We start from the raw sequence: 10,222 nt of genomic DNA, 5'->3' as shown, positions 1-10,222 counted from the left end.
CTCTGGGGTGGGGTCCCTTTCCCGGGATAATGAACGGGCCGCAGTCTGGTGGGAAGTGCGCTGGGGGGTTATCCTGGAGTCCGAGAAGGGAGGAGCAGTTTCAAGGCTCCACCCAGAAGCATCGGAATCGAGGTGTCCTGCTTCCGGCTTGCGGGCTGTTCTACAGCTGCTGTGCTACGTCATCAGTCGGTGCCGGAAGTAACGTCTCGGTGCCTTGGAGACGAAATGCAGCTGGGGCGGCGGCGGCGCCCGAGCGGGTGACAGGTGGGAGGTGGGGTGGCTCGGCGGGGAGGTCCCTCAGTACGTACTCGGTTCTCCCTTCCGTACCACGGGCCCCTGCCACCTTTGGCCCAAGCCCCCGCATAACACAGTGTGGTGCGGTGGTAAGAGCCCTGGATTGGATTGAGAAGACCCGGATTCGAGTGCTGGCTCTGCCATTTACTGATCGCGTGTTACTGGGAGAGTCGCTTCCCTCGTCTAAGTCGTAAAGTGAGGGGGGTGGATTAGGGGGCCCAGAAGGGCCCTTCCAGCCCTCACCCTGTGATCGTATGCTCTCAGGGCGCTTCCCTCCCCATCCTCGACCCCACAGGGTCTCCCCCCCGGCATGGAGCCACCCCCAGAAGACAACCTGGACTGGGATGAGGACTCGGACCCTGAGGCAGACCCGGATGTCCAAGCCCAGGAGTACATCGACCGAGTTCTGGGTTCGCCCAGCCCGGCCCCAGCCCGCACGGTCCTGGCGCCCCCGCCTGCGGTCAGCCCCCGACCACCCCCAGCAGAGCTGTGGCGCGAATCCCTGCGGTCCCCTGGCGGGGAGCCCGGCCCAGACGCATCCGGTCTGCTGGGTCTGCCGCTGGAGCTAATCCTGGAGATCTGCTCCTACTTGGAGGCGAGGCTGGTGCTGGGGGTTCTGCCCCTGGTCTGCCGGTCCCTCCGGGACATCGTCCAGGACCAGGTTATGTGGAAGATCCGTGTGCAGAAGCTCCTGGGGGGGGCCTACCCCGTGGTGGAAGGTGCGGGGGCTGGGGGGAAGGGGCCCGACCCTGCGCTGACCCCGGGATTTCACCGGGTGGGAAGGAGAGGAGGAGGGATGGGAACCTTTAGGGACGTCGAGCTGTTTTCCTTGGCTGAATTAGGGAGTGAGGCTGGCGGGAAGCGGGGGTGGGGGGTGAGGTGGCGGCGGCCAGAGAGGAGACAACTTTCAGGACGGGGCAGGGCTCAGACCTCGCTATTTCCCCCCCTCCCCCCTCCCGGCCCCCCCAGAGGAGAACTTTGACTGGCCCGCTGCCTGCATTGAATTAGAGGAGCACTTGGCCCGCTGGGCAGATGACGGGCGAAGGGCCGAATACTTCTGCTTGTCGGACGGCCACTTTGCCTCCATCGACTCGGTGCTCCTGCTGCAGGTGAGGGGGAGGCCATCCTGCTTGGGCAGGGGAGGTGGTCAGCACCCTGGATCACCTTAGCCGGGGTGACGTGTCCAGTTTCTATAACTAGGTTTGCAAAGCTGTCACCTCGGAGGGACGGAGAGCAAGTGAGAGATGAGAAAGCTTTGTGTTTTTTAGATGAGAAAACTGAAACTCAGAAGTTTAATAATTATTTTGGAGGCAGTTGAAGTTCACTGACTTGGCTAGGGCCACATAGCTGAAATTTAATTACTTTTTGCGCTCTATTCCCATGTCACCTGTTGGACATCTCCACCTGGATGTCCCTTAGGCATGTGGAATGCTACATGTCCAAGACTGAATCATTGGATCTTTTATCCAACCCACCTTTCTTCCTAACTTCCTGTTTCTGCCAAGGGCACCATCCCGAACTCTTCTGTCACCCTATCTTCATATCCAGTTAGCAGTCAAGTCTAATTGCTTCTACTTCCATAACATCTCTCAGATCCAAGTAGGCGCCTCTCACTGCCGATTGTTAAAATTCATGCCTTTATTTCCAGTGTCCCCCTCATCCCATCCATCTACTGCATACGCCCGGCTAGGCTGCTCTCCTGGTTGAGAAGCTGCAGTGAGAAGAATGAACATATAGAGTGCTTCATGCAATCTGATTATGTCCTATCCTGTCCATAGAGATATTACTGAATCTTGCGTCTTCTCCTGTGTTCCTCCCCAACTAGCCTATTTGCTGTCCCTCCAACTTGGAATTGCACCTTTATCCTCCTGTGCTTTTGCCCACATCTTGCTGATGCTTAGAAATGTACTCCTTCCTTATCTTAGCTCCGTTCACAGCACTGTTCCAATGCTGTTTCCTTTAAGAGAGAGAGAGAGAAAATGTCTTTAGTTTATTTTAATGCTCTAGAAGGAATGTCGCTGATTCTGCCTGGGGACTTGGTTATTATGGATTACCAGAGCCAGGATTTGAACTCTAATCCTAAGCATAGTGGAAAGAACTCTGGATGTGGAGTTTAAGAACTTAAATTTGAATCCCAGCTTTGTGACTTTGACTTAATAGCTGAAATTTCCTCATCTTCATTATGATAGGGTTAGACCAGAAAATCTCAGGGGTCACATCTAGCTCATAAATCCTGTCCTGGGACTATCTTCTAGACACTATATGCCCCTCACACCCCACCTGTGTCCTCCTCCAGGGTGGGGCACTCTGTGTCTCTGGCTCCCGAGACCGCAATGTCAACTTATGGGACTTAAGACAGCTTGGAGTAGAGCCAGGCAAAGTTCTGGTCAAGGCCCTGGGTACCCAGCGCAGTGGGACCCACAAGGTGAGGATTGGGAGCCAGACTTTGGGGTGATTCTTTTGCTGGACTCATGTTGGTGGCTCCCAAATGAGGATCCAGGCCCTGATTGCCCCAATTCTCCAGGGCTGGGTCTGGTCCTTGGCTGCCCAGGATAACCGCGTCTGCTCGGGCTCCTGGGATAGCACTGTGAAGCTCTGGGACATGGAAGCTGATGGGCAGCAGTTTGGGGAAATCAGGTATGCAGTGGTTGGGGGGGAAGAATGTGCCAAGGTTCGGGCCTGGTGGGGATGGAGAAGGATGAGGCCCAGATGGCCCAATTTCCCTTCCCCCAGCCCCATTCCTGTCTCCCTAGGGGCAAGGCTGCAGTTCTCTGTCTCTCCTACCGTCCTGACATCCTGGTCACTGGCACCTATGATAAGAAAGTGACTGTTTACGACCCCCGAGGTGGGCCCCCAGAATCCTGGGCAGAGATAGGGAAAGCAGGGTGCCCCGGGGAGGGTAGGAGAAGGCTTTGGCTGGCTGGATTTCAGGGTGGTGGAGAGGCAGCAAGAGCTCCATGTGCTAGCTGGGGTGGTTGACAGTATTGTCACAGCCTGGGATCAGGTCTCAGAAGGAGGCCTTTCTGAGCACCTCTCTGGTCTGGACTGGAAGGAAGCCTTTGGGAGGGGAGGAAGTGACCGGCCATTCTAATGCTTGACCCACTTGGGCACAGCGGGCCAGGCCCTGGTAAAGAGCCGAAGGCTGCATTCCAGTGCCGTGCTGGCCTTGTTGGCTGATGACCAGTACATTATCTCAGGAAGTGAGGATCGGACCTTGGTGGTGTTTGAGAGGCGGACCAACAGTGTCCTACAGCGGCTGCAGGTGCTGGGGCCCAGTAGGGCTGGGGGTGGGAGGGAGCAGCTGCAGGTCTGGTGCTGCCCTTGCCCCCGCCCTGGCCCTGGCTCCATCCTTGATGGTGGGGAGGAGGTGGGGCTCAGCTTCCCAGGATCCCACAGGGTGGAGGGCAGGATCAGTTCATTCTTCCACTGAGCCTTCTTCTTCTTGCCACCAGCTGGAGTCATATCTATTGTGCATGTCCTATCGAGAGCCCCAGCTCTGGGCTGGGGACAACCAGGGTCTGCTCTATGTGTTTGAGAACCACGGAGGCCAATTCAAGCACGTCAGGGTGTGGTATTTCTCAGTTCTTCTCACCTTGGCTTGACTTTCTCCTTTGCCCATTTCTCTTCTGGCCTTGGGGATAGGAAGGGAAACCATAGCAAATAATCTCCCAAGATTTCACTGTCTTGTTCTGTTAGATGAAAGGTTTGGGCTGGGTGATCCCTAAGATCGCTTTTAAATTTGATTTTGTTTTTCATTTTAAGAGTTGGAAAAGGGGGTGGGCAGAAGGGCCCTGGATCAGCAGCTGCCCTGTGAATATGACCTGAGTTGGGAACTGGATTTGCAGGGGTGTGGGGAGAGCAGGGACCAGGTGTTGGGGGATAGAAACCCTGCGTGTCCCATCCCTTGTATCTCTTTCTTGCAGTCCTTCGATGTGGGGCATAGGTCACAAATCACTGGCATTGAACATTCCTTGGGGTCACTTTATACCACATCGACGGACAAGACCATTCGGGTAAGCACCAGCGGACTGGGGTCCCCAAATTGAAGCGCAGATCCTCACTTCCAGACCCTGAGCCCAGTCCCTCCTCTCCAGGTACACGTGCCTACTGACCCACCAAGGACCATCTGCACCCGAAGCCACCACAATGTTCTTAATGGGGTAAGGGCCCCCCCCCAGCTTTGCCTTGCTGCACCCTCTGCCCACTGCCCTCCGGTAAGGCCTCTGTTCCTGACTCCCTCCTGCCAGGTCTGTGCTGACGGCAACATGGTGGTAGCTGCATCTGGGGGCCTGTCTTTGGAGGTATGGCGATTGAAGCCCTGAAGAAGGCAGGGCCCAGAGGACCGAGTCTGGCTGAGGCATCCTGGGATACTTCCCTCATCACGGCCCCAACCCCAAGGTTGGGGACCATCCCAACTGTCCAGGTCTCAGACCTGGTTCTGTGGTGCTACCAGAGTCCCTGGCCGTTTTCTGTAGTGGCCAGGGATATTGCTCCCACTGTGCAAGGTCATAGCTCCTGAGGGGCCGGATGAGTGGTGAGGTCCGTCCCATGAGGGCTTGGCTGGTCCCCTCCCCTCCCTGTTATTTATTATTGGAATATCCTTTTTTTCCTGCTGTTGAGGCCAAAGCTCAGGAATAAACCTGTTGGATGATTTCCCCCTGCTGTGTACTTTGGGGCCTGTGAGGTCACTGGTGCCTTCCTGTGGACGGAGATGGGACACCCATTTGTGACGCTGCTCATGGTGTGTCACTTCTGCCCTGTGCTTACTGAATGACAGCAGTAGGCCGGGATGTGAGAAGCGTGTTTTATTAGAGGCTGAGGGAGAGACTGGGCAGTGGGTGAGTGTGAAATGCCTCTATGGGACGCCCAGATCCTTCCGAGGTCGGAGAGGTTCTTGGTTCTCCTTCCCAGACAGACTCAGACTCCCATGGAACTGAGGACTTCAATAAGGCCTGACCTGCATTTTCCTGTGCCTCAGACTCTAGGATTGAAGGGACAGGAGAGGAGATCAAAGGTTCTTTTTTTGGAGGGGAGGGGTCACAGGATGGAAATGTCTCAGGGGAGCGAGGGAACAGTGGGGTGGGGTCTGTCTTGGGCCATAGGAGCCTGGTGTCAGGCAGCTTAGGACAGGAAGGTGAGGAGTACTGAAATTCGAAGGGAAGGCTCTCACAACAGAGGTGTCTAAAGATACAAGGGTTCCTTGAGGGGAGTCACAGGATGGTACATGGCTTCTTCTCCTTGAAGGGATTGACAGCAGCTGGGATGCCCATGAGGAATGGGTCACTCTTGGCGTGTTCCACACAGTACTGCAAGAGCTCCCCTGCTGCCTTGGATACCTAAGACCAGACCAGGGGCCTAGCTAGTCACCAAGGACCAGACCCATCCCTCCCCAGCCCATCCTCTCCCAGTCTGGAGCCCTCACCTGGACACGGTCAATGCCAGCCTCCATCCGCAGCTGCTCCACTGCCCGGCGCGCTTGACCTATGTCACTGCCGCTTGTCATCTTGCTGGACATCTGCCATATGGGGGAGAGGGACTTGGAGCTGTCGGAATGGGATCAAGTTTCCCTATCCCCTTGCAGTAAGAAAGGCCAGCTGCTAGCCTCCACACCCAGTCCCTCCTGAAGTCACTGTGACTGTGACTTTGGACCCCCACCTCAGCTTTTTCTCATCTGAGAAATGAGAAATGCAACCTTTCCTAGGTTTAGGTACTGTGGTTTTCAAGTCTGCTTCCTTCATCTTCTCTCCTCCTCCTCCTCCTGAGTCCCCCAGGCTCGCTCCAGGCCCAAGACTGAGGGGGGATGGATCATTGCCGGGAAGGCCAGAAAGGCTGGGTGAGCACTGGATGTGGAGTCAGGCTTCAGATTCAAGGTTCAGATCTTAAGTCTAATTCCTTCTCTGGGCCTGTTTCTTTTTTCTTTTTTTTGTAAAATAAAGATATTGGACTAAGTACATTTTATGCTTTCTATGCTAAATCCTATGATCCTTACCTCTCCAAGGAGAGATTCTGTCTGTCAGGGTCTGGTTCTGCTTAGTGCTCAGGGAGGAATGCCGCCTCTCCCATCCACTAATAGCCCAGCCCCCTGGACTCCCAGGGTCGGCTGTCCCTTTCTTCCCTCCCACCAGTGCCTTTGAAGCCAGGACACCTGGGGAGTGAATGTCACTGCCAGGAAACAGCAGCAGCTGCAGTGGCTGTGGGGTGGGCGGTGAGCCCTCTGAGGGGGGCAAGGGCATGAATACAATAATCCATCTGTCAGGCAGGAACCCAGAAGAAACCCTGTGGTGGGGGTCCAACCACATAGCTTGATGTCCTGGGGTCCTGCCTGATTTCATGGATCATAGGATATCACAGCCAGAAGGGAGATTGTCTACACCAGTGGTCTCCAAAGTAAGAGACCACTCTCCAAAGGGTTGTGGCAAGACCCCAAGTCCAGAGGGACTGATTATAAGCAATCATGGGCTGATTTCCAACACTTCCATGCCAAAAGAAAAATAATCTGAATGTAATAAAGGATCGTTTTCCTCCTCTACTATGTATGTGGAAATGCTTTAATTGGTGTTTACAATAAACGCCCATGCCATCTTCCCCACTGTATCCCACCATTGACCTCTTGTAGCCTCATCAAGTACCTGTTCCTCGAACTTAGTGAAGCTGTGGCAGTTGAGAGAGGGGGCCTCCCAAGATTTTCTTGGATCCTGTTTCCCATCTCTCCCCTCCCTATTTTATTGTTTCCAAGTCACTGAGGATAGATTATGGTCCTTTCAACCCTACTGAGCTTTCCTATTCCAGCACCCAAGTTGATATTCATACTCAAAGCCATCTTGTAATCCTTAATTCTTTTTATTTTTAAAATTTCTTGTTTTATTTTTTATTTTTTAAAGCTTTTTTATTTTCAAAACATGGATAGATAATTTTTTAACATTGACCCTTGCATAGCCTTGTGTTCCCAATTTTCCCTTGCCCCACCCCTCCCCTAGATGGCAAGCAATCCAATATGTGGCTTTTTTTTTCACATGTCTTTATTTTTTAAAAAATATAGTGCTTTAAAGGATGGATAGTTCTCTCAATATATTCTCATTTTGGTTTCACAATGCCCCTTTGAAGGAGATGCTTCAGATGTTAATTATCTCTTTTATAGATAAGAAAACTCTAAGGTACAAAACAGTTAAAGATTCCAAACAGTACATTACTTAGCATGCTTTTACTTTTTTCTCCATCAATGAATTATTTTCTTTTTGGCAAGGCAGTTTGGGGTTAAGTGGCTTGCCAGGGTCACACAGCTAGTAAGTGTTAAGTGTCTGAGGTCTCATTTGAACTCAGGTTCTCCTGATTCCAGGGCTGGTGCTCTATCCAGTGCACCAACTAATTGCTCTATCAGTTCATTATTATTATTTTTTAAATTAAAGCTTTTTATTTACAAAGCATATGCGTGGGTAATTTTTCCAACACTGACCCTTGCAAAATCTTTTGTTCCAAATTTTCCTCTTCTTCCTCCCACCCCCTTCTAGCTGGCAATAGTCCAATACACTTTAAATATGTTGAAATACATGTTAAATCCAACATATGTGTTCATATTTATACAGTTATCTTGCTGCACAAGAAAAATCAAATCAAGAAGGAAGAAAAAAAAAACTGAGAAAACATAATGCAAGCAAATAGCAGAGAGAGTAAGAATGCTATGTTGTGTTGCACACTCTGTTCCCATGGCTCTCTCTCTGGGTGTAGATGACTCTTCACTGAACAAGTGGAACTGGTTTGAATCCTCTCATTGTTGAAGAGAGTCACATCCATCACAATTGATTGTTGTATAATATTAATGTTGCCATATACAATAATCTGGTTCTGATCGTTTCTTACAGAACAATAATATTCCATAATATTCATATACCATAACTTATTCAGCCATTCTCCAACTGATGGGCATCCATTCAGTTTCCAGTTCCTTGCCACTACAAAAAGAACTGCCACAAGTAGTGCTTAATTCTTGCCTCACTCCTCATGGCCAATCAATAGGTGTCTTCTTTCTACTTCTCACAAAGATCCCTTTGTTTCCATTCACCCTTAATTGGGCTTCTCACCCAGACTTTTACCAATAGCTTTTAACTGACCTCTGACTTGTAACTTCCACCTAGGGACCAAAGTGATTTTCTCATAGCCCAGGTCAGACCATGCCAATCCTTTTTCAGTAAACTCCAATAGCCCCTCTTGGACTGTATGATCAAAATTTTCAACTTACATTTAACTTAAATTTATATTTTTTCTTGGAAAGAATTATATGAACTGATGCTGAGTGAAACACTGAACACTGATAGTAACACTGTGCTGTACTCATCTCTGATAGACTTTAACTTTTCTCAGCAATACGATGATACAAGACAATTCCAAAAGACTCGTGATGGAAAATGGTATCCACAGCCAGAGAAAGAACTATGGAGTCTATATGGACATTGAAGCATACTATTTTCATTGTTTGTTTTTTGTTATTGTTGTGGCGGTGGTTTTCCCCTTTGGTTCTGATTCTTCTTTCACAAACATGATTAGTGTGGAAATAAGTTTAATGTAATTGTACACATATATCAGATTACTTGCTTTCTTGAGGAGGAAGGGAAAGGGGGAAGAAAAATGGAAATCAAAATCTTATAGATATTTAAAATTATCTTTACACATAATTGGAAAACATACAATACTACTAAGTGGGAAAGAAGAAAAAATGAATGTATATTTTTATATGTTTGATTAAGCATATATTATCACAGTGATGGTGTGTTAGGGACTGTGATTTTCATTCTTACGGGGAACTTTTAGGTAAGGAAATTTTGTCTTCCAAAAAAGGTTGACATCTTGGAAGTTTGCTGCCTTTGAATTTCCTAAACCAGAACAATTGGATATTAAGCGACCTGCCCATCATCACACAGCTGCCATGTGTCAAGACGTGAATCCAGCTCTCTATCCATTTATACCATTTTTTGTTGTTGTTTCAGTTGTAGTCAACTGTGTCCTTATTTGGGTTTTTTTGGCAAAGATACTAGAGTATTTGTCATTTCCTTCTCCAGTTTATTTACAGATGAGAAAACTGAGGCAAAGTTCAATTAGTGTTTGAGGCTGGATCTGAATTCAAGTCCAGGCCTGGAATCTACTCTCCATTGTGCCACCAGCCTTTATACATCATACATCTCTCTATGCTTGCTATGGGAGGAGGTGGGAGAATGGAGAAAGAAAAATGTGGAACACAAGGTTTTGCCAAGATGAATATTGAAAACTATCTTTATGTGTATTTGAAAAAATAAAATAAAAATACATCTCTCTATAGGTAAATTTAGAGAACATATAAGTAAATATACATACTTTTTTTTTTTTTTTTGATGCTCTGCCTGCCGTCCTTCTATAAAGGGTAATATTTCATCCGTTGGCATGGCTGGCTTCTGGTGGCCAGGTAGGGCAGTGGATAGAGCTGGAATCAGGAAGATTTCAAATTCAGTCTCACATGCTAGCTTTGTGACCTTGGGGAAGTCACTTAAGCCTGCCTGCCTCAGTTTCCTCATATGTAAAACAAGCACTCCAGTATTAATGCCAGAAACCCTAAATAGCAGGTATAATGTCCTGTCCAAACTTTGCTCTTTCCTAGCTCAATACGCTGCACACGGCCGCCACCTTAGCTGACTGATCTGTGAAATGGGCAGAGAGAGCTGGAAGAGGGATCGCCCACGTGACCTCCACTTTCCAGTCCATGATTTTACAGAGGGTAACAAGTGACCAGGGAGGGCCCGCGTATATTCTACTCCAGAATTAGGAGGAGGCCTCGGCCCCGCCCGAGCCGTGAGACTGCACACCCCGGGCATCTCCTGGATGCCGAGCAATGGCAAAGACCGGGTATGGAAACCCGGAGCCTGAAGATTCTCTGGGGGCGGCCGACAGAGGGCGGGCAAAC

General features: G+C 49.8%; 2 protein-coding genes across 4 annotated transcripts; one reads left to right on the top strand and one right to left on the bottom strand.

Moving 5' to 3' along the window:
• The first annotated feature begins 70 nt into the window (after nt 1-70).
• Nucleotides 71-4,947, top strand: FBXW9 (F-box and WD repeat domain containing 9). Of its 2 annotated transcripts, none has more exons than XM_051971609.1 (10): nt 71-1,013; nt 1,264-1,403; nt 2,591-2,719; nt 2,819-2,931; nt 3,048-3,139; nt 3,408-3,556; nt 3,747-3,860; nt 4,218-4,307; nt 4,389-4,454; nt 4,542-4,947. In XM_051971609.1, the coding sequence occupies exons 1-10, from the start codon at nt 605-607 to the stop codon at nt 4,614-4,616; spliced, it is 1,377 nt and encodes a 458-aa protein (XP_051827569.1). In that variant the 5' UTR covers nt 71-604; the 3' UTR covers nt 4,617-4,947. The 2 variants fall into 2 exon arrangements, with proteins under 2 accessions (XP_051827569.1, XP_051827570.1); XM_051971610.1 differs by having other exon boundaries at nt 3,747-3,865.
• Nucleotides 4,948-5,077: 130 nt separating this feature from the next.
• GNG14 (G protein subunit gamma 14) lies at nt 5,078-10,202 on the bottom strand. Of its 2 annotated transcripts, none has more exons than XM_051971619.1 (2): nt 5,669-10,202; nt 5,078-5,630 (listed from the first exon to the last, which is right to left on the bottom strand). In XM_051971619.1, the coding sequence occupies exons 1-2, from the start codon at nt 5,807-5,809 to the stop codon at nt 5,505-5,507; spliced, it is 267 nt and encodes an 88-aa protein (XP_051827579.1). In that variant the 5' UTR covers nt 5,810-10,202; the 3' UTR covers nt 5,078-5,504. The 2 variants fall into 2 exon arrangements, with proteins under 2 accessions (XP_051827579.1, XP_051827578.1); XM_051971618.1 differs by having other exon boundaries at nt 5,717-10,202.
• Nucleotides 10,203-10,222: the final 20 nt, after the last annotated feature.

The sequence above is a fragment of the Antechinus flavipes genome, chromosome 1, assembly GCF_016432865.1.
Source record: "Antechinus flavipes isolate AdamAnt ecotype Samford, QLD, Australia chromosome 1, AdamAnt_v2, whole genome shotgun sequence".
In the NCBI taxonomy this organism is placed as follows: Eukaryota; Metazoa; Chordata; class Mammalia; order Dasyuromorphia; family Dasyuridae; genus Antechinus; species Antechinus flavipes.
This window is presented reverse-complemented; position numbering and strand designations above follow the sequence as displayed.

Coding starts and splice junctions, on each gene's coding strand:
- FBXW9 (XM_051971609.1), top strand. CDS start 605: ATGGAGCCACCCCCAGAAGACAACCTGGACTGGGATGAGGACTCGGAC. Junction 3,140..3,407: donor GACTGTTTACGACCCCCGAG/GTGGGCCCCCAG, acceptor ACTTGGGCACAG/CGGGCCAGGCCCTGGTAAAG. Junction 4,308..4,388: donor CGACGGACAAGACCATTCGG/GTAAGCACCAGC, acceptor CCTCCTCTCCAG/GTACACGTGCCTACTGACCC.
- GNG14 (XM_051971619.1), bottom strand. CDS start 5,809: ATGTCCAGCAAGATGACAAGCGGCAGTGACATAGGTCAAGCGCGCCGG. Junction 5,631..5,668: donor GCTGGGGAGGGATGGGTCTG/GTCCTTGGTGAC, acceptor GTCTGGTCTTAG/GTATCCAAGGCAGCAGGGGA.